Consider the following 24,128-nt stretch of genomic DNA (forward strand, 5'->3'; position numbering starts at 1 on the left):
TGCTTTCAATCCGTGCTCATTGCATAGAATATCTAAAATCTGATTCTGTTCTGTTCCAGACACAGCAAAGCAGTGTAAATAGGAACCTTAATGTGGCTGGCCTATAAACCAAACTTTACTAAACCACAGTAGCCTTCCAAATGTAAAGTCACCCAGCATCTTTCTCTCTCTCTTATTCTACCACCAAGATAGTGCTTGTTAAGTGATGAATTGAAGGCTGGATTGATGAAGAATGATGCTGACTTGCTGCAGTCATGCCCCTAAAGCCTGCCTGCCTCTTTCACATAAGCCTCCAGACCCAGAGAATCCTCTGAGATGCAGTTTCTTGTCTGAAAAGTCTTCAAACACCCCTTCTTTTAAAGCACCTCATGTACCTATTGCAGCGTTTACCAACTGAAGGCCAGAGGAGAAATAAATGAAAGGCGTCTTTACAAACACCACTTGCACTTCTGTTGATTCCGTCTGTGCCAGGTTTGCCTCGTTGATTGGTTGGTTTGGTTAACAAAGCAAGGGCACTTCAGGGGCAAACGGGTTGTATGTGGGAGCCTGGAAAGAAGGGCTGCTCTGAGCTGGGCCCTGGCATCCCGAGCGATGGCTGGATCAGTAAAATAAGAAATTAACTTCCTGAAAATTCTGCTCAAGGTGATTTTGCTGTTCAGCAAGCAACATTTTGAGTTATACAATAAGAGCCCCATTAGATCTGCACAGGGAAGAAACTTCCTTGCATTCCTGACTTCAGTATCTCTGTTCAGTGTGCTAGGAAGGGATTAAAAATGCCAATTGCACACTGATATATAAAACCCACTGCAGCCTGGGATAATGCTATGCAGGCATTACTCTAGCTTCATAGATTTTAAAGACCTGGTAGTTCTCCGAGCAAGAGGAGACAACTGTGAATAGGGTTGTATCCACCTAACTTCCCAATACTCCTGTTCCCACAGTGCCTGATATATTGGGGGGTAACTTAACCCACTGCTGTACACACACATGCTGTAATACATAATGTATTTCTGATTTTAATTTTGTAAAGTTGGTTGATATTCTACAGTAATACATCATATTTCTCTGTTGGCAAACTGCACTAACTGCATTTTCCAATCTCACCATATCTACAGGCCATTAATAAAAGAGGTGAGGGAAAAAAGTCAATTCCTTCTTTATTGATCTTAGACTGTACAGATGCGAGAAGGGTCCTAACTTTCTTTCGTAGGAGAAATCTGTAATTCAGGACATCAGTTAAGCACACAGCTGAGAGATCATTTAGAGACAAGATCAGTTGCTTTCATTCAGGGTTCAGACTGGGGTGCATGGCAGGGAGGAGGGAATAGTAAAGGTGACCTAATTTAAATGTTGTGTAAGATGCACATTGCACAAGGCAGCAGTGTGTGAGGAACACCTGTTGTTGTTGGATTCCTGCCTAGTTCTATATCAATATATACATCACATAGGCGGAGATTATATTTGGGTGGTAAATTGCATTTATCGTGCATCTTTCACGTCCTCACCTGCGCTCTGCCCATTGAGCCATCTCCCTCAGCAACTACTGCTAATGTTTCAAGCCTTAGTCACCATTTTATCTGAAATCAGCCTACCATAGAAATGGTCCCTTGGGTCTCCCGAATGGGACATTTCCCTCCTGCATTTACAGTGGCCACATCCACCATTGGGAGAATATCCAGTCTTGCATATGCGCTTTTAAGGGCTTAGATCTCCTGACCCTTTGGAGATAGACATGGGAGGTTTTATACCATTTGAAAGGGGAGATTCCCAGCAACTCAGTGTGGGATGCAGGAGAACACATTGTCAGCCCTGATGCACTCTTGGTAGAGAAACAGACTCAAGACACGACATAGTGCAACAGTTTAGCCAAGGGAGGAGGTGCAGAGATTGTTAGTGAGGAGGGCGAGGTGCACAAAATTCCTGGAAGAAGTAGGTTGCAGTGGAGAGGCTTTATGTGAGTTTATATCGAGAGAGGGGGCCTTAGGCACCAATCACAGGTACTTAACTTTACTGGCATAAGTAGTCCTGTGGAAGCACAGAAGTAAAGTTAAACAAATGCATAAGGGTTGCAGGGCCTCAAGAAGCAGGATGGCTGACGTTATGGAGCGGAGGGTGAAAGATGGAGAGGGAAGGAAGGAGGAGCAAACACAATGAGTGGGGCAGGAGGTAGAAATGAAAGAAGGGATGATGGCAGTGGCAAGTTTGTGCAGAGCCTTGAAGGTGAGGATGAGGAGCTGGAATTATTGAATGCAGTACAGCACAAGAAGCCTAGCAGTGTTAACTGTCTTCGCCAGCTGATGTGTGCCTGCACTCTTGACTCCTGTCTTATTTTCTCCTCTCCTCAATAAGGCAATGAATAGCAATTCTCTCTGCTGCCCTCGAAGGACAAATGATGTGCTCAGAAGTTTGGTCCCACCACAAAAAATAGAAAAAATTCTAATGTCCAAATCTGTTTGCAACTTGCAAACATGCAGCCCTGAGATTGGTCTCAGACTAACTGATTGGGCATTGGATTTTTCAGATTCAGAAGCTTAGAGAGCTGGATGGCTGTCACTGGCAGATAACATTGTGTGCGGTGTCTCTATGTGCTCTGCCTTTTGTGCAGCTCACGGGGGAAATGACTTCCACGGCTCACCCTGGGGAAATGTTTTTGAAAGTGCTAAATGGCGCTAGGTGTTGAAAGTGATAGATAAAAGACACAAGAAGGGTTCCATTGCTCACACTCCTGCTTTAAAGACTCCATTAGTATTCATGGTATTAAGGTGATAAAATAATTTCATAACTTTGGCTTTTAAGATGAGTTGAACTAATTTGTTCAGCTTGTTATTGTGAGCTAACAGTGTATGCATGCAAATTTACTTGTGATGGTGCAACTGGATGGTTAAGAGGGTTGGTAGTGAGATATGGAGCCTTGTGTGGTAAAAATCTAACCCTTATTGGTTGTGACTAGGAAGTCAGCTGTTTGGTCCCTATCAAGTGAATTGTGGCAGTGTGTGCAGCTATTCTCTAGTAGACAAGTGACCACATCATAGGAGAGGCTAAAAATAATATAATAATATCTGGGCCTTATCTAGTGCTTTTCGTCTGTAAATCTCAAAGCACTTTACAAAGGAGGGCAGTATCATTATCCCCACTTCACAGATGGGGAAACTGAGGCACTGAGCGAGGAAAGTGGCTTTCCCAAGGTCACCCAGTAAACCAGTGACTGAGGTGGGAATTAAACACAGGTCTCTTGAGTCCTAACCATCAGCCCACGCTGCCTCCAGCCCACGTCAACACTGACACAACCAGTGTAACTCCTCTTCTGTGAATAAATGGAGAACTTTCCTCTCCAGATCTGTCCATCTTCATTGTAAAAATGCAAAAAAATCATAAATTCCAAGGCCAGAAGGAGCCACTGTGATCATCTAGCCTGCCCTCCTGTACTGTATAGCACAGGACATAAAACTTCCCCAACTTCCCCAACATAATTCCTACAGCAGAGGCCCTGCCTAGGTCACCATCACTGGATGCTAGGGCTGTAAGTTAGATAGCCATGTGTGTAGACTGTTGTTTTTAAATCCTTTTTTATTGAAGTTCTTTCTTTTTACTGTGAGAATAAGCAGTGCTGTACTTTTAAGAAGGCTGTTTGGCTGTGTACACCACAGGGAAGGACTGCAGATGCTGAACCCAGTCAGACCGGCTGGGTAAGCATGGTTGATATACAGGGTGTTGTGGCCCCTGACTTTGGCTACGAGTAGGAGAACTGTGAAATTCCAGTCCAGGAGAGGGAAAGGACTGAGGTCAGACACCTGAAGGGGTGCACTCAGAACGGGACAGCCCTGACAGAGACCTTTACCATTCATTTTTCCTTGTTTATGGCAATTATAATGGTTTTTGTATTTTCTGCATTTTTTCAGACTCTCTGGTTTGACCTGCACCAGAGACTGTCAGACAGCGAAAGCACAGCTTGCACAGTGAGTATGCACAAATGGGATCTGTCCCTGCAAATATGAAAGCCTCTGTTTGCATATGCAAATATGGGTTTGAATATGCAAATATGAATGCATGCATGAGCATATTTGGCATGTCACACTCTGCCTCTTCCTAGTAAAGCTGTGGCTCTAAAGGTCAACTTAAACCAAGAGGAAAGTTGCCTCTTTTGGACTCCTATGGTTACTGTGTCATGTGATGTCACTCTTCAGCAAGACGAAGCATTGGCTCAGAAATACCACCCGTTATCTGTTTTTCTTCCCATGAAAACTTTCAGTTAGCTCAGTGGTTCTCAAACTTTCGTACTGGTGACGCCTTTCACACAGCAAGCCTCTGAGTGCAACCCCCCCCTTATACATTAAAACCACTTTTTTATATATTTAACAGCATTATAAATGCTGGCGGCAAAGTGGGGTTTAGGGTGGAGGCTGACAGCTTGCGACCCCCCATGGAATAACCTCGTGACCTCCTGAGGGGTCCCGACCCCCAGCTTGAGAACCCCTGAGTTAGCTGTAAATGGGCAGAACTTTCTTTTCCAACAACTCCATACCTACGAGTTGTGAAGAGTGATTCCCACTTCTCTTTATTTTGAGGATTTCTCAGAGAAGCAAACATTAACCTTTTCTGGAAATCAATAGAGTGAGTAACTGTATCAAGTGAAGTTGATCATTAATACTTCCTTGAATCAGCAGTGCTGTTTCTATAGCACAGTGAACTTAAGCAAATGGATCCTCCCATGGAAAAAAAATGGATTATTTAGAATTCCTGAAATGATTTGGCGATTGACTTGGGAAATGACAATTAAACATTTACATCCTGAAGAGCTTCTTGGACCTCTTTTGCCATAGTCAACTGCATGGCACGAAGAGTTTTCTATTTGCAAAACAAATCGAGATGTGCACCTTTTCTGTGTTTGCAGCACAGAGGAATGAAAGTCCATCAGTACAGAATATACAGTACAGCACACTGAAAAATATGGCTTTTTTGTCACGAGTTGTTTTGTGTGCTAAGGTAGGAGGCTAACCAATCCTACCACTGTCAAACCCTTGTTAGCAGAATCTTCTGCCATTCAGCTTGTGCCGTGAAAGAGTGGGCCCTAGAGAGTATGCAGAAGGAGACTTTGTCTTTAGAAAGGGAACTCAGCCGGGAGAATAAATACACCTCATGGCTAGATGCTGTGGGTTTGTTTTTCTGTATGCTTGTCACCGCCGTGGTGTTTTTGTGCGTTGATACCAACATCAACAGTAGTTGTGCGAGCAAAGAAATGATTTGAATGTCACTTATTTTTCGGCTTATTGACCATCTATGAGTAGGTTGTAGATTCTCCAATGTATTCGTTGTTTGAATGCCATTGGTAAATAGCTCTTTGCATTTTTTATTTCACTTGAGGGGTTCCTCACAATTACTCAACATTCAAAATATGAGCTGTGCTGCTTAGTCATGACTGGTCAGGTACTTCACTTGCCATTGTGTTTATTTTGTGATTGAATGATCATGCAAGCCCTCTGAGCACAATTATTTATGTTTGCAAATGTAGAACTCTGTTTTCACAAATACTCATACAGGCAGCTTTGACATTTGTTTCCCAAGCCCAGATGTGCCAGGACAGCTTGGAGGGTCAGATCTTCAGGGCAGAGGCTGTCTCTTACTGTGTGTTTGTACCGGACCCCACACAGTGGCATGCAGATCCCATTTGGGACCTCTAGGCACTAACACAATATGTCTAATCATATTTGTTTGCGGAAAAGGAACCAAAAGAGGTTGTGAACATGGCTGTAGGGAAATTTATTTTAAAATGTGAACAAAAATGCCCATAAAATGTTTTGCACTATTCGCTCAGCTCTGCTAGATCGTGCCCTTGTCTTTGTTTTAAAACGTGCAGGTGATAAAAGTGCTGCAGTCTGCTGCAGTCTGGCTGAGGAGCGTGGCGAAAATAAGCAGAATCGATTTACTTAGTAGTAACTAAGATGGGCTTGAACCAAAACGAAGCCAGACTTTGGAGTTTGGGTTCAGATCCAAGCTTTGTGGTTTGGATCCATTTCTAGTTAATACTCAAAAGCAGAGCAGGGGCCTTGCTAGAAGCTTCCAATGATGCTGGAAGACTCCCAAGTCTTAGAGAGATCTGCAGTTCACGAGTGGGGTTTATGATGTTACTGGAGAGAGACTTTTTCACACTGGCAAAAGTATGAAAGTTAGGGGGTCAATGTGGTGCTGAGAGAGAGCTCTGTGGGGGGGGGGATGCGGGGGAGAGGAACTCACACTGCCAGGAAGACACTACAAAATCCACATCCCCCCAGGGGTGTGGTTAAAAGAACAAGATTGTGGCTGGAGAGCCTCTGCACTCCAGCCATTCCCAGTTCCAGGAATGGTCCCTTGGGGCTGTGAGCTACCATTTGGTTGCCAGCAGGCACCAAAATCCACCATATGTCCACCAAGACCTCCCCATTACTGCATGGGTAGAGATAGGTCAGCCTTCTCCCAGAGCAGTCTGGCTCCCTGTGGCTACGGAGGAGTCATCCCATCTCCCTCCAAATTTCATGGAAACTGGAGGCAGACACTGTGGAGATGAGAGCAATGTAAGAATAGGATAGACTGCATTAACTTTTTCTGTGCCCTCCCCACCTTACCTTTCACACTGGTAAGTCCTCCTTTAGCAGAGGCACCTGAGGACAGCCCGCAAACAGGGATTCCCCTCATGGCACCTCTTCAAAATTAAGTGAAAATCCAAGATAATGAGAAGTTATGCTTATGGTGAGAACAGAGCCCTATGACATTTTATGTAGCCCATTATCACAGTGCTGGACAAATGGACAGAGCACATCTGGACAAACACATACCAATGCAGTCTAATCAGCAGATCGGCACCCAGTCTAAAGAGTCACAGTTTAAATATTGGCTTTCCTGTTGCTTATCGGAGTTAGAGCAATTGCTGTCTTCATGTGCCCTCACCGCGACATCCTGTCTAATGAAGGGCAGGGCGTTTATCCTGTGCATCACAAGCCCACCACTTCAGGGAGTGGCGTGGTTGGACTCTAAAGGACTCTAAAGGACAAAGGAATACAAATGGAGACACTTCATGAACTGGGCAAGTTTCAAGTTTGCTTTAGGGAAAAACAGCCTGAAAGTCTGGGATCATCTGTCCTTATCCTCTATTTATTACGTGTGTCAGAACTCTAATCAGCCTGCAACAGCGGAGAAGCGTTCCTCAAATACTGATACATTGTCCTTGTTAAGTCAGAGTGCTGAGCGCAGGGACTTGTTAGAAATGTTAGAAACGGTGGGGTCCTGATATAACACACAGTGCTTTGTGACAGGAGTATGCTTATCACCCTGGAGAAAGACCAGGAAAATAGCTCACGTGGTGTACTGTGTTTGGGATATCTGTGGCAATTTCTAAGGAGTGCTGATGTATCAAACAGCTATCTGGAAACCTATGCTTTCCTCCAAAGAACACAGACCAAAAAAAAATGATTTTTTTTCTTTAACTTTGTGCAGATGTAGCATGCGGAACTCATTGGCATTTGACATAATTGAGGCCAAGAGTTTGCTGGGATTCAAGAAAGGATTGGATGTTTATTTATATGGCTAATGAGAACATCCACAGTTACATTAGATAGGATCTGAATGTATTTTGTTTTAAAGGTAGAAGGGCTATAAACCTTCCTGCTTCTAGGTTCTGAGTGAAGGGTGTTAGGAAGAATCTTCCCTTTGAATAGATTTTTCCATATTTATCTAGTATGAGGTTTCTTTCCCCTTCCTCTGAAGCGTTGAGTCTCTAGAACTAGAGACATGATACTGAATAGAACCACCACTGATCTGAAGCAGTCTGGCAGTTTCTGTGGTCTTTTACAAAGCTTGCATGGCTTCTAAAGAGTTTGCTCCATTGGGTTAGCAGTGCAGCATGTAATTCCACATTGAAATGGACTCGAACAAGCCTTTCTCCTTTGAAATGCCTCCTGCCTGTGTCCAGGGTATGAATGACACTGCTGCTAGTGGGTTACACCCCTGTGCACAGAAAAATGACATTGAAGATGATTTTTCTCCATATCTTTCTTTGCTCATAATTACAAGTGGAGCCTACAATCCAATTATCCCTTAATGGTTGGCAGTCCTTCTTATGGATTTGAATAGGCCTTTCTTCTTTCCCTGGAGGCTCTTGCAGTCATTTTTCTATTGTCAGAGGAGTTTGATGTAAGTAGGAAGGTGCATTGATCACAGTTATTTTAATTAAAACAGAAAAATGAAGTGGAAACTGCCTCTCTTAAGCTGTTGCTTGGAATCCCATAAACCCACAGAACAGATTTATTGTACTTGCTATCTTAGCCAGGATTTTAAAAAGCAGACTCTATCTTAGGCATTTCGAATGCACCATCCATCTCAGCGTTACGTAGCTAGGAATCAGGAAGGCACAGAGATTAACTTTATTTTTTTGTGATATGTTTAGTTTCTCATCCAGATTCAGATTTCTAAGGGAATAAATATTAAATCAAAGTGACAGCTCTCTTTGTTAGCTCCACATTTGAAATCCCAACCCAGATTTTACCCTTATTTCATATTTGTATTACAGCAGAGCTTTTGGGGCCGGGACTAACTTTTTGTTTTGTATTTGTACAGCACCTAGCACAGTGGCATCTTGGTCCACGACTGGGGCTCCTGCAGCATCGAAATACAAATGATAATAGGGACCCGGGGCTTGTCTACCCCAGAAAATTGATTGGAATAGCTATTGCAGAATAGCTCCCTGCGTGGATACTCTTATTCCTGAATGAGCATCTGTGTGGGGCATTATTCCAGAATAGCCATAAGTGCTTTAAATTCACACCTTACCTTTTTCCAAAATCACTTCTCCTTGAAGACAAGCCCTTATTACCTTGAGGGCAAGCGCGGACTGTTACAGCAATTATAGTGAACATTAAATTCCCTGAAACAGAGATGTGCTAGTAAATGAGCTCTCAGATCTAGAGGCGGCCTGCGGCTGTCTAACTGGAAACTGAAGTGGCATTTCAGGGAAACTAATGCACTGCAAACAAAATTATATGGTGATGTATCTTTGCTATGAGCTGGTAACGTTGCTGTGGTGATGCCTGCCCATCTTTGGCTCCCTGGCCTTACTTATAGAACATTATGAAGCATTGCATTGGGGTTGTAAATGTGAAACAATGACGGTGAGCTGTTTAGGAGAGAAGGGAGCAGTCCTGGCGCAGAGCCAGAATGAAAGGCAGGATAAAATAATCCATGTGACACTGAGTCAGTCTGTCACATTGCTGAATGAACCTTAGAACAGCGCTCATTCTGAGCACAGTGTTAGTGGTTTCGTGGCAATATGGAGGCGAAGGTGCCACACACCAGCCAGCAGAATCCAGGAACATCAGAGAGGCGTTCCCCTCAGGAGGGGAAAGGGAGTGCTTTATGCTACTGCCAAGCAGCTGCTGTTTAATCTGGGTGGGATGCAAAGGGGCTGTCATAAAGGACACAGGCACAGCATGAGCGTGATGCAGGCTTAGAGGTGGTCCCGTGATGTTCCCTATTGGACTGAAACAATCCTCAGTGGATAGAGGAGTGGAAATGTTGCAGGGGGAGGAATTGTCAATCTTCATGAAGCAGAGAGTCCCTCGTAGAAAGGCCTTGGGTCTTTGTTCCTGGAAGGATGCCCACATAGCGAAGCCATGCAGCAGCTCTCCGTATGATGGACTCGACTTCCCTCAGAAATCCTTCTCCACACAAGCCAGCAGGTGATTTTCCTGGGTGACCATTAACACCTCTGTCCTCCTGCAGTGGGCACCAGGGAATGCCCAACACATGTAACCTGCGGCTGTGACATTAGTCACTGGGTGCAGAATAGCCAGTGTGTCTTCCCCCGACTTTCTGGAAATACCAGCACTTTTGGATTGGTGCTGTCGTGCTGGGGAAGCCATATTGTTTCAGGGGGCTCAGCAGCATCTGATCCTGGCATTAAATAAACACACCATTAATTATGGGGCTGCCAAGTTACTCCTGTCTAGTAAGTAGCAGCAGAGAGGCAAAAAGGGAAAATGTGTAGCTAAGTGCCTTCAGACACACCCATTCTCTGCCCTTACCTCGCTCTTAAGAATAGAGGAGCAGTCATGCAGTGGGTCTCAAAATACGGTTACCATATTTTAATACAACAAAAAGAGGACACTCCACGGGGCCCCGGCCCCGCCCCAACTCCGCCCCTTCCCCACCCCCAGCCACGCCCCAACTCTGCCCCTTCCCCAAAGTCCCCGCCCCAACTCTGCCCCCTCCCCTGAACGCTCCGCCCCCTGCTCCTCCCCCTCCCCTGCTTCCCGCGAATCAAATGTTCGCGGGAAGCCTGAAACAGGCAGGCAGGCAGGCAGCAGGTAAGCTGGGGCGGTGGCGGGGGGGGGGGGGCGCGAGGAGGCATGACCCAGTCCGGCCCCCCCGACCGAGCGGCTCCCTCCGGCGGCCAGCCCCGGCCAAGAGGCTCCGGCCGGCGGCCAAGCACCCCCAGTCCCGGTCCCAGCGGCTCCGGCCCGGCTCGGCTCCAGCCCTGGTTCCGGCCGAGCGGCTCTGGCCCGGCCCCGGCCCTGGCCGAGCGGTGCCGGCCAGCGGCCGAGCACCGCCAGCCCAGCGGCTCCGGCTCCGGCCCCAGCGGCTCCAGCCCGGACCCAAGCCACACGACCCCTCCCTATTTTCCCAGACATGTCCGGCTTTTTGGAATTTCCTCCCGGACAGGGATTTGAGGACCAAAAAGCCAGACATGTCCGGGAAAATCCGGACGTATGGTAACCCTATCTGAAACTCACTTCTACTTAGTGAGGCCTATGCATAGTGCTTATCCTTGCCGATGCAAAGCCTCCGCTGTCACTTGTGCTGTTCTGTGTATATGTCACGTTAAGCATTGCATCGCTCTGATAGTAACAGAACAGCTCTGGTATTTCAACCCCCCGACCATTTTAAAGGGAGGCAGAGATCTATGTCATCACCTAGAATGTTGTACTGGTGGAGAGACAAAATAAGCAAGGCAACGTTTAAAAAAACAAACCTGCCTCTGCCAAAGCAGGAGACGAACAATCATCTCTTGGTTGGTTGGTTGTCGTTCTAGTTTGGAAATGTATGGATTCTGAAACAGAGGCACAGCCAGTTGATCTGAACCTGGGGAGCTGAAACAGAAACTGATGGGTTCCAATCCTCACTCGGACACAGTTTTGCCCCGTGACCTTGGTCACGTCATGTCACTTCTCCGTGCCTCAGTTTCCCCATCTGTGAAATGGAGATAATAGCACTTCTCTGCCTCACAGAGGTGTGAGGAAGATTAGTTGGTTAATGTTTATAAAGTGCTTCAGATGTGCTATCTCAGGGCTAAATACTTTATTTCTTAATTTTGTGGTTTACCCTTCTCTGTTCCCTCAGTTGCTAAATGCAGAACGGGCTGTTGCTGCTTATTCTGAGAAGTACTAAAATGCTGAAAATGACACACCCGGTGTTTAGGTATAAATAGACATTTTTGCACAGGAGGATATTTTACATATGCCTATTTATGATTGGAAACTTGAAGGCAGGACAGATCTGTTGAGGTAGGAGGCACTAACATGTGCTCTTGCTTGTCTTTTTCCCGTCTGTTTAAAAAAAAAAAAAAAAAACAGCCCTCAATGTTTGTATTGCATAGGCCTCTGAGCTCACTATTTTTATTCTGGGAGTTGCATATGTAAAGCCTCATCCGTTATTCCACAGCCTCCACCCTCCCGTTTACAGAGAAGGTGGGGCTGGGCCGCTCCAGACATAAAAATGAACAAATCACTGGCTTATGCGTTCCAAAGCCATTTGTCTTTGGACAAAGACCTTGCCTGGAAAATTTCACCCTGATATAAGAAGGTTTCAGGAAGCTATTAGTGACTGAAAATAGGGGGTTATTGTGGAAATACTTGTATATCCTTAACTAGATAGTTATCACCAACATTTCAGCTATTAAGTGTCAGAGAAAAGGCTAGTGAGTTGCTTCTGTTTATCCTGCTTCATGTAGCACGAGAACTAGGGAGCATGCAGTGAAATTATTAGAAGGCAGCAAGATTAAATGCAAATAAAATGAAATAAATATTTATACAATGGATAGTTAACTGTGGAACTCATGGTTGCAGGATGTTATTTAGGTGCAAACAGCTTAGTTTCAAAAGAGAAGTAGTCATCAGGATAAGAGTAGCTATCAAAAATTACTGTGTTGTTATGCAGCAGGGAATAAATTGGTAGGTAGCTGTTGTCAGGAACAATTTTACCCTTTTGGTAAATAGTATTGAAAAATATATTGTGGGATGTTTTACTGAGATGACTGCTTTATGTGGCATGAGCTACTGTCAGAGAAAGGATACCAGAGGAGTTGGACCCTAATTCCTTTCCTATTGTCATATGATGTGTGTGAAAAGAGGAAGAATGCCTGGAAAAATGGCTTTTCATGTTCTTCGTGGCTCTCTTCATTGGCGGTGACACTGTTTGCTTTGAAGGGCAAAACAGGTTAACCAGGAGAAGCTTCACTTTTAATGAAACAGTGCAACTGATTATTAAAAGCAAATGGAGTATAAAAATTGAACTGCCAAAAACTCATTTTCATTCAGCAGAAGAGCAGTTTAGCTTCCTTTCCATGGTGTGTCTATATCCCATTGGTCTCTGAGGGAAAAGGGTATTTTAACTTAAAAGTGGGATAGCTTATAGCTGAAGAACCATGGGGCATTGTTAAAAGTGTTTAAAGTCAATGATTATGAATAGAAATTTGGTTTGGGGAAAAACGTCCTTGTGGGATGGTTATTTCAGTGCTTTGCGTGGGTCTCTTGTATCTAGAACAGGTGTTTGTAATAAAGCCTGGAGGGCTTTGGCGAAGCCCTCACCCCTCTGTCCCTAGCAGTCTAGTGAGAGCATGGGGTGCTGCCATGCCTAGAACCTCAGCAAAGTAATGAGACTCAAACTACGCTAACTTCATTAGACCCTTCATTGCTGCCTGGGATTTCTGAATAGGACACGGAGCCACACCTTCCTCTGTTGGAGAGAGTGGAGTATGCAGAGTCTTAGCCACTTATTGTGGACCAACTTTGCAGAGTACGGCTGAGTTCTCTGCCCAGCCCTACAGACTTTAAACCATCCATAACCCAATGGAAACATCCCACTGAACTGATTTAATTGGGACAGCATCACATTCCCAGGGTGTAGACCCCATGCCACCATGAGAGTTCAAGTCTGAGACCATTTTTTTCTACCCCCTTTTTGGATCAAAAGAACCCCAAACCTTGCATACAGGGCAGTGTCCTCCTCTTACTTCTCAGAGGCATTACACCAGGGATGAATTTAGTCCCAAGTCTATCATTAAACACCCCAGTGGGGAGGGAGCAGAATGCATGCCAAGAAGTGATTTCTACCTGTAGAGCGACTGGTATTCACTGCAGTAAATTAAACTCACTGTCTTCTCTTCCACATTCCCTTTCCACTACACATGCCTAAATCAGATTGCCTGTCCAATTAGATTGGACAGGCACTATGCAAAAATATTGTTGCCAGAGCGTAGCCTGCCCCAAGCAGTTAATGGGCACTACAGGAAGGTATTCCTGAGATGTTCGCCTTGCTCTAGAGCCAAAGTACCTTTTAAATGTGTCTTGTTAGTTGTTTTCCCTCCCTTCTGACTCAGGTCTATTGCTTGCATTTTATGTTACGCTGTGGAATGGGCTCGATGATCCACTTTGCATTTGCTTACAGGTGTGTGTGTGTGTGTGTGTGTGTGTGTGTGTGTGTTATAATAACTAGCAGACCAGTGGAGCTAGGCAACTTTCAGATGCTGCCCCTGCAATCATACTAGTGTCATAGTATGAGATTTGGGTAACATATAGTGTCTGTTTATGAAGACAAGTAACGTAAAGGTATCAAAACAAAATGCACTTGGTCACATGACAGCTTTAAAGCACTGTGAGCCGCACAGCATTCCACTGGCCTAGATCCAATATGAGACAACACATGCGGCAAAGACACCACGAGGGACACTAGAAGAGGAAGCTTGAAATGCCAGTGGCTTGAGCGCTGTAGAGTATGCAACGCTTTCCCCTGTCGCTGTTGCTTATTCATTGCTGATCTACAGTGAGATTACACCACGTTTGTGTGGAATGGATGTACACTGAACTCTGATGCAGGTGGTTTATCTCAGGTCAAATGAGGCAGAGTTGAGAAGGATTGTGTCTTGAAATAATCAAACTCCAGAATCTCTGATCTGTTTTAGCTTTCCCTCCCTGGGAGACCCAAGAAAATGATGCTCTTCTAGGGTGACCAGACTAGACACAATCAACTCAGGGCTAAATAGGGATTGGGAATGGCTGAGCCATTACAAACATTGAATCTATCTCCCCTTGTAAGTATTCTCACACTTGCTTCTTATCAAACTGTCTGTACTGGGCTATCTTGATTATCACTTCAAAAGTTTTTTTTTTTCTTTTTCTTTTTTTTCTTTTTTCTTTTTTCTCTTACTTAATTGGCCTCTCAGACTTGGTAAGACAACTCCCACCTGTTCATGCTCTCTGTATGTGTGTATATATATCTCCTCAATATATGTTTCACTCTATATGCATCCGAAGAAGTGGGTTGTAGCCCACGAAAGCTTATGCTCTAATAAATTTGTTAGTCTCTAAGGTGCCACAAGTACTCCTGTTATTTTTGCAGACAGCAAGTGTGAAAAATCGGGCCAGGGGGTGGGGGGTAATAGGAGCCTATATAAGAAAAAGACCCAAAAATCAGGACTGTCCCTATAAAATCAGGACATCTGGTCACCCTATGCTCTTCTAACATTGATTGGCTTGTCACCACCATCCTTTAGCCTGACAATACTCCAACCCAGAAGTTGCACTCCATGATCCTTTAAAAGATTGGGATACACCTGTTCACAGCACCTTTCTTATAAACTTTGATTAATAGTCATAATCTTTTTGAAGAAGCTTTCATTATACACCTCTACCCCGATACAACACGAATTTGGATATAACACGGTAAAGCAGTGCTCGGGGGGAGGGGCGGGGCTGCGCACTCTGGTGGATCAAAGCAAGTTCGACATAACGCGGTTTCACCTATAACACAGTAAGGTTTTTTGGTTCCCGAGGACAGCGTTATATTGGGGTAGAGGTGTAGTTATGTCTGATATACACACTATCTCATTAGAATTTAAAGCAAAAAAATATTCAGTGACTTACTGCTCAGTCTTACAAACACTACCAGCTTAACTGCTTACTAACTGGGAAAGTCCAATTAACATCAACAGAGAAATTCTCTACATGTTTATTATTTTTATTATGGTCGCACCTAGAAGCCCCACCTGAGATCAGAACCCCATTGTACTGGGCATTGTACTCATGTATGGTAAAATACTGCCCTGGCCCCAGGAGCTTACAGTCTAAATAGACAAGACAGAAGGTGTGAGGTGAACAGAGCTGAAGTGACTTGCCCAAAGTCACACAGCCGTGAAAGAGCCAGAAACAGAACCAAGGTCTCCTGACCCCCAGTCCAGTGTTTTATCGACTAGATGGCGCTTCCTCTGCTGCTGTTTTGTGAAATCAGGCCCTCAGTGACAAGCAATTAAGTGGAGCCAGAAAGCACAAGACTAATGTAAAAATGACAGCAGGTGACTGCCAAGCTTGTGATTGTGACATAAAACAAAGAAATCTACCAGCTTTACTTTCCAGCTGCATTAGAACTCGCCTGTTTTATTGTTTTGTTTTGCGTTGCCTTTTCAGTATCTCTTTTTGGTACGGAATGAGATGACGGTTTCCCAGAAGCACCTGGGGGAATTCTGTAGCTCCCTTAAGCAGTACCTGAAGAATGTGGCAGGACAGAGAGACTGTTTCCAGTAAGTATGCTTCTCCGCCTCTCGGAAGGAAAATGGGAGTAACTGTTTCAAAGAATGAATCTCTTCAGGTTTAACATATAGCACCACTATTGCTTTAGCTACTCAAATGCCTACAGCTTTGCCAGTTACAAATGACACATACTGAACACAGAGCTAGCTTTAGTCTAGAGATAGCCCCAACCAAAATCCAATCACCCTCAAAATTGGGCAAGATGAGGCAAGGACAATTTGAAATCCAAACCTGGATTGGTATCCAAATTGTGTCTTCGTAATGGATCCACCTAAAACCCCAGATCAGAAACCTCGCAGTTCTGAAACAAAAGTTTCCATTTGAGTCCTCCTTCAATCACTACCATGCTGGCCTGTGTGTGTGCAGCAGTTTATATTAGTCTGAGCCGTAGGGGTGGTGCATCAGGGATGTTGGCCCACAATGGAGACGTGTGGGTTCTAAGCCGCGTCAGGTACATCAGTCAGTATGTAAGAGGATACGGGCACATGTCAGAACCGCTCAGAGGTCAGGGAAAAGCAGTGAAAAGCACAAGAGCCAAAGCAGTGTCAAGGGAAGCCATGTGCTCTGCAGGTGCATTAGGTAGTGGCTTTCCTGTGAAATTCTGAGGTCACAGAAAGTGCTGTGGTGGTTTGGAATGACGTGAAGTCAGTGAATGTAAAGCTCCTGGAACAGACTTGCTAGCTCATTCGAAGCCAGGTTTTCCTCCGCCCTCTCCTCCCTCTTCCCCCCCCCAAACAGAAAAGTCAGACACAATCCCTGCTCTTATCAGATGCAGCTGATCTCTCCTCGGGCCTTGGCCAGGTAAATTTAATAGTCTGTAGTTTGCCTCCCCCTAAATTATTTAACGCTCATGAGCTAAGGAAGATACAGCCACACTGTAACACTAGCTCCATGTTTCAGCCTTAGAGGGAGTGTCATAGTGCAGCTGGCTGCTTACACAAGTGTGTTGGTTCATTCTGGGGCGTGAAGGTGACTGAGACTTTTGACTCATCGACAATCTCAATCTTAGACTCAGACAGAGGCTACAAGCTCATGCACCTGTGAGATGGAGAAATCCTGAATCCAACATCCAATCACTGTGCTGTGCGGCCTTCGGTCCTGCTTCTGAAATGTGCTGAACGCCCTCAGCTTCCGTGGTTGGGAGTGGGGGTTCTGGGCAGGCAGAACATTCCAGTATCCGATTAATTTCGTGTCTGTGTCTGACAGGGGGAGCTGGGATGTGTTGTACTTCTCGCAGCTGAGTGCCCTGCTGCCAGTGAGTTTCATGCAAGCTGACAAGTCATCGCTCGGCACTCCCAAGCCAGTGGTGTGGCTGGAATAGTTCATCTTGCTCAACATAGATGTGTGTTTGCTTTTGATTTCTCTCTCTCTCTCTCATCACTTTCAGTGTAACTGCAGTGAGGCTCCCGGACGGAGTCACTTTCATCGTCTATGAGTTCTGGGAGTCTGAGGAGGACTGGAAGAGGTAGGGTAGCAACATTTAATCTTAGAGGTTAAAAAAATGATACATCAGAGATGGGCCTGACCTGCAGATTGCGGGTGATCCAACCCCCTTGGTCTTGGTTTGGGACCCTCCCTATTATATATACACACATATACGAGGTGGGTGTGTGTGTGTGTGTGTCACACACACACACACACACAGATACAAATATTTCAAACTACATGGGAATCTCTTCATAGCAGCATCTCAAAGTTCATTGTTGCCGTAATGGTATTTGACATTCATTTTGCTTTTCATTTGGTTGGATGGGAACTGTTTCAAGCCTAGGTTTTGTGAGACCCCTGCAATAGCTAAGGTCTGTTGAGCTCAGAGCCAGACAATGGCCCTGGCCCACCATCCCCTCGAGGCAGAAGTGCTGTGGCCAGGAGAGGCAGCAATAAAACTTATCTTCTAGAAACAGAGGGATGAAAAGGATGAGAGCAGCAAGAGTCTCATGGGGAGAGAAGTTAGGAAAGGGAGCTTCATTGGCAGGAGAAGGCTTAAAAGAAACAACCCGCTTATGCCTCTTCCTTTTCCACGGATTCTCGTGCTTCCTCTCAGAACACGTAAGCCCATCCCTGGCTGCGTCTGACTCTAGCGTGAGTGGTTTGGTAGAGGTGAGAGAAGTGGCAGAGGGGAGGGTATATGTATTTGTCTGGCTGGTAGATTTCCTTTCACTCCTCCACATATTGCATAAAGCACTGTAGATGATGGGTGCGTGACTGAGTTTCAGGGTGAGGAGGAGTTTGATCAGAGCAGAGGCTGATGGCCCTAGTTCCTCTAACAGGCTTGTGCATCTACGTTCTCTGTTATTGCACCGTTTAAGCCCATTTTCCCAATCAACATCCTTTCAAGGATCTGTTCCTACAAGGTCCTACTGGGAAATGTACAGAGCAGTATGCAGATGGCCAGCTGTATCTTGCAGCTGTATCCAGAAAGGAAAGATGGAGCTGCGCTTCTATTTACGTACAGATAAAATTCATCATACTAAGTGATGGAGAGTTAGGTCATTGAAAAGAGCCGTATATAGACAGCGCCTCCTATCAGAGGAACTCCAAGCACTTCAGAAAAGTGAGGATCCTCCCCATTGCACACATGAGGAAGCTAAAGTTCGGCAAGCGGGTCCTGAGGAGGACAGGTCTCTGCTGTCTGAATGCAATGTATTCCCCTGTGTGCCGTGGAACTCAGGGCTTGATTTGGTTCCTTTGCTAGCAGGGGCTCGGGGAGCTGTGGAGGCAGCATGCTCAGCCTTGAAGAGGAAGGTAAATCTTGACGTAGTCTTTTTGGGCACTAAAGGGTAACCCATCAGCTAGAAAAATTTCTTGGCTGCATTGCCACGTATTGGCACATATCTGGTGGTCATCACCAGGGTGGATGTAGATGCTTGAAGTTGTGCCATTTTTCTATATCACATACTGTTTAAACATTATCATCACAAAATCACAAAAAGGGCCTGTGATGAGTTCGGTCACAGAGACCCCCTTGGGACTGTCACCTGATGTGCTGAGACTACCAATGAGCCCATTTTCCCTGCCAATTTGGGATTTCAGAACCCTGTCTTGTTGAGTCAGACACGCTAGCCTGCTGCAAACACAGACCCAGGTCTGGTCCACGCCCCCAAAGCTGCAGACTTTAACCAAAACCTGCTCAGCAAGTACTCCTGTCTCCAGCACCCAGACACCCAGCTCCCAATGGGATCCAAACCCCAAATAAATCTGTTTTACTCTGTATAAAGCTTATACAGGATAAACTCATAAATTGTCCTCCCTCTATAACACTGATAGAGAGATATGCACAGCCGTTTGCTCCCCCAGGTATTAATCACTTATTCTGGGTTAATTAATAAACAAAAGTGATTTTATTAAGTATAAAAAGTAGGGTTTACATCGTTTCAAGTAATAAAAGACAGAACAAAGTAAGTTACCAAACAAAATAAAACAAAACATGCAAGTAAGTCTAAGCCTAATATATTAAGAAACTGAATACAGGTAAATCTCACCCTTAGAGATGTTCCATTAAGCTTCTTTCACAGACTAGACTCCTTCCTAATCTGGGCCCAGTCCTTTCCCCTGGTACAGACTTTGTTAGTTCCAGCAGGCATCTTAGATGAAAAGCAGGGAATTCCTCATGACTGGGGCCCTTTTGTTCTGTTCCACCCCCTTTTATATCTTTGGCACAAGATGGGAATCCTTTGTCTCTCTCTGGGTTCCCACCCCTCCTTCTAAATGGAAAAGCACCAGGTTAAAAATGGATTCCAGTATCATGTGACATGTTCACATATCCTGTGAGACTTCATTACCCACTCATTGGCACACACATGTAAGCCTTCCTGTATAAGTAAACAGCGCCATCTACAACCAATTGTCCTAGTTAATGGGAGCCATCAGGATTCCAAACCACCATTAATGGCCCACACTTTGCATAACTACAATAGGACCTCAGAATTATATTTCACATTCCTAATTTCAGATACAAGAATGATACATTCATACAAATAGGATGAACACACTCAGTAGATTATATGCTTTGTAATGATACCTTACAAGAGACCTTTTGCATAAAGCATATTCCAGTTACATCATATTCACACTTATCAACATATTTTTATAAACCATATGGAGTGCAACATCACAGGGCCATTATTCAAAGAAACAATCTAATTTTTCCCAAAATTGGCAGAAAGCTTCTAAATACAATTGGTAATACAACTATGTACTCAAAAGAGTAGTGTTTGGGAAATATTTAGCCCCAGGTGATATATTTTATGCATTTTCCTGTACTTTTTTGCTTTCGGTTAAAGCAAAAGTCTGTAGTCGCGTGACAGTATGAGCTTGTTTGTACCAGGTTATACATCCCAAAATATTTGTCATTATTTGTAGAATGGACTGTGCTGAGAAAGTTTTTCTGTCTGTTGTTTTTATGAAGTTATGCAGATAATAAGACCCTTGACCCTGAATTATAAAACATATTTTTATGAGAGAGACAAGGTGGGCGAAGTAATAACTTTTATTGGCATAGACTTTTTGTTATCTGCTTGACCAGAGACATAAATCTGAAGCACACATGGTACAATTGTAATTATCTTCTATGATGAAATACAATACAATGACAATACATGTCAACATGTTATAGATCAGTAATGACTCTTAATAGAAGGGCTGTAGAATGTCTTGCATGACTATATTGTGTGACTAACAAGGTATAACCACGTACTCTTATGTAACCCCCTACATAGAACTATGAGCTACTGAATGTCTAATGCAACACCCCTCCGAGCTATATTTACTCGCAAAAATAGTCAGTAATTTGTAGATATTTGAAACATTTCTACTCCCCCTCAGAATCTGTGTCTGATGCGTTCAATACCCTGTTGCTACACTTATCACTGTTTCATGCATCGGAGCACACAAAACCTTCCCTGTGGCATTTGCATCTCCTTGTTGCACAAACTCTCTCTCAGCCACACTGCACAAAGTTGAGGACGGCTTCTGGTGCATAGGGCAGCACCATCATTTTAAGAACAAGCTGCCCCATGCTATCAATCACCCATTCCTTGTTAACAGGGGACACTTGCGGAGACTGAACTGTTGCCTGATTCCATAGGCTTAACTGATCGTTTGCACATTTCAGGGGCTGCCATTGTTAGTGGAAGTTTCTCCCTTGTTTTATTCTTAGCAGACAACCTGTAACCACATTATCTAGAGATGCTTGCTTCTTGCCACAGTACAATAGAGATACCAGCGAGATACTGGCAGCTGACCCTGAAAAAGCTGCAGTTGGGTTGGACTGCAGTTACCTACCTTCAAATCTTGCTAGTGATACTGAGCAAGGATTACTTGCTTCAGCTACTGCTTGGTTCTTCATTAACTCTCGGGTTAGGTCAGGTCTGTCCATGACATGAATTCAAAGTAATGGTCCTAATTTATAAACCCATCAACAGACAGACTATGGCTACCTCCTAGAATATTTATCCACTTTGATATGTGACCATGGCTGAGTTTTTCTGTTCTTCGCTCACACCGTCGATAATGAGAGCAGGCTGATAAATGACAGCATGCCGTTTTGCACAAAGCTAGGGGGGAAATTAGCAGTATTCACACAGAATGCATCTCACCCATCTTCCCTTGATCTCACAAGTAAAAACTCCCAAACCCAATAATCCAGGCAGTATTAGACGTTCCCTTTGGAATGATGAAGTGGTGCTGCTGTGAGCAAGACGGGGACTGCTAACAGGCACAAGGCCACACAAAGACTGCAGTAGCATTTCTGTTTAAAGGTGAACGTTCAAAGTGCTCTAAAGTTCATAGAGTCCAATGGGCTTGGAAATTGGTATGTTAGTACAGTGGTTCTCAACCTTTTTTAATTTGCAGACCCCAAACATTTCAAATGGAAATCTTAGACATATCTGTGGGCCCCCCCAGGGGTCCGTGGACCACAGGTTAAAAACCACTGTGCAAGCAGAAGGGCGTGGGGGTACTATTTGTGGTCGTACCGGAGCTATTCCCCTACCAGCACATGACCTGTGTTTAATTTTAAAGTGCTGTAAAATGCAAGTGCACAGCCAGAGAACTGGTAGGACAGTTTAAGACCCAGAGTTGTGTCTGAGGTACAAGTTTGGGGTCATTTGGTGACTAGAACCTCTCCTTTCTCCTGACTTGTTTTTACAATGGGGCAAACTACCCCGGGAACTCCAGTAGAGTGGTGCTGGAACAATTTTTGAAGTGGGGGGTGCTGATGATGGTGTTTATTTCTACTGCAAGCCAGAGGAGGCGGCAGCACCCCTCGTTCCAGCACCACTTCTCCAGGAGCGTTCTAGGTGGAGGTCCAGACAGAGCTGATGCAGCAGACATGCAGTGCTGAATGAGTGTGCTCAGTACATGCCACATTACATGTGGGTACTGCTGGGTTAACTCCCCCTTTAGCTTGCTGAGAAGGGATTTGAACCTTCATCACTTACATCTCAAGTGAATGTCCTAAGTGCTGCACAAAGAGGTATTCTGATAGGAAGGGCATCCTCACTCTTTTCTGATGAATCTGTTCCCTTTAACTACATATTAATTGGGCCAAAAGATGCCTCAAAAGCCCTCTGTGGTATGGAGATGAGGGGACTGAACTAAAGTGTGGAAGACCTTGGTTCAAATTCTGCCTCTGGCTGAGCAGAATGCGGGAGCGGAGAGGATCTGCCCCCGGAGGTTAGTGCCCATGTCACTGAACAATGGGCTGTTCTGTGAGGGGCTGTTGCACTTTTAATTAAAGATGAATTGGGGCCAAAGAAAACAAACATCTGAATCACTCTTCTGTCCCCACTGGTTAGGTTGCTAACCCAGGTGGTGGGAGATCCCAGGTCAAACCCTCCGCAAAGGGGTTTGAACAGGGACCTCCCACCTCCCAGGGAGGGTCAGAGGTGGGAGATCTCTGTCCAAACCCCTCTCTGTCCCAAGAAGACAATGGCATCTGGAGAGCGAGAGAGGATTTGGACAGGGTTGTCCCACCTCAAAGGACAGTCACCAGGGAAGCATAAAAATCCCTTTTCAGCCCCCTTCTTGGCAGGCAGAGGTGGGATTCAGACCAGGATGATAGAGCCATAGGCTTAAAAGGAGCAGTGATACTCATTTAGTCTAACCCCTGTCCAGGTGCAGGATTTGTAGTGTCTTAACAATCCAAGAGAGGTGGCTCACCAACCTCCTCTTGGAAACCTCCAGCGAAGGCGCTTCCACGCCCTCCTGAGGCAGGCTGTTCCATTGTCCTGCCGGTCTCCATTACTCCAGCCCAAAAATCAGGGCACACACCTCAGTGCTGGAGAGCCCTCTTCAAACCCCTTTTCAACAGGCAGTGAGGGAACGTGACCCAGCCTCTCCTACGCCCCAGGCAAGTAAGAGAGTCTCACTGTGAGCTGGGCTAGTTAATTAAAGTGGAACAGCTTCAACAGCAAGGTTGCGGGTGTTTCCTCCTCCCCTCCCCCTACCCATTAATGTATCCCATAGGCCAATGATGGGGGTAGTCAGCTGAGAGGGGGCAGATGAAATCCCTTAGCCTAAAGGTTACACAGGAGGGCTCTGCCCCCTCCTCCCCCCCCCCCCCCCCCCCAGCTGTTTTGTGTGGGATTAGACATGTACATAATCTCACATGAAACAGTTTAGGCACCTGACTCCAAGCGAGGGGTTCTTGGCTGTGGCTCACAAGCCGAGCTAGGCACCGCACTCCATGACAGGAAGGGCTTAGCACAACTCCCCTCATTGGCGTCTCCCAGGAGCTAGCTTAGGTGGCTCCCTGCTGGCTTTTGTGGAGATCATTCTTTGGTGCCGGTCTCTCCCCAACCATTGAAGAGGGAGCCTAAGGCCCTAACGTGAGCTTTGGGGAGCCCGTGGTTGTGCCAATGATTTCAAAATTGGATTGTGTTGTGGTGAGTTATGGTCATTTTGGTTTGGCTGTCTGATTATGGGTGGGGGGAGAACTGTACCGTGTCCAGCATCTCCATCCACCCTGCTGCTGACCACCAGCTGTGTGCCCAACATACGGTAGCAATGAAGTTTTTCTAGCAGATGGTTACCTAACTTATCTTAAGTACCTATACACAAACACAAGGAGCCTGGGAAACAAACAGGAAGAATTGGAAGTCCTGGCACAGTCAAAGAACTATGATGTGATTGGAATAACAAAGACTTGGTGGAGTAGCTCACATGGCTGGAGCACTGTCGTGGATGGGTATAAACTGTTCAGGAAGGACAGGCAGAGGAGAAAAGGTGGAGGAGTTGCACTGTATATAAGAGAGCGGTATGATTGCTTAGAGCTCCAGTATGAAACTGGAGAAAAGCCTG

At 45.1% G+C, this 24,128-nt stretch overlaps 1 protein-coding gene across 1 annotated transcript in view; it reads left to right on the plus strand.

The window, feature by feature from the left end:
* The window catches only part of NECAB2 (N-terminal EF-hand calcium binding protein 2), a 310,753-nt gene that overhangs the window by 280,849 nt on the left and 5,776 nt on the right, over positions 1–24,128 (plus strand). The window contains exons 9-11 of the mRNA XM_065416826.1: positions 3,900–3,956; positions 15,705–15,817; positions 17,215–17,292. Of these exons, the coding sequence (XP_065272898.1) occupies positions 3,900–3,956; positions 15,705–15,817; positions 17,215–17,292 (248 nt within the window). The remainder of the gene's footprint in view (positions 1–3,899; positions 3,957–15,704; positions 15,818–17,214; positions 17,293–24,128) is intronic.

The sequence above is a fragment of the Emys orbicularis genome, chromosome 14 (genome assembly GCF_028017835.1).
Source record: "Emys orbicularis isolate rEmyOrb1 chromosome 14, rEmyOrb1.hap1, whole genome shotgun sequence".
In the NCBI taxonomy this organism is placed as follows: Eukaryota; Metazoa; Chordata; order Testudines; family Emydidae; genus Emys; species Emys orbicularis.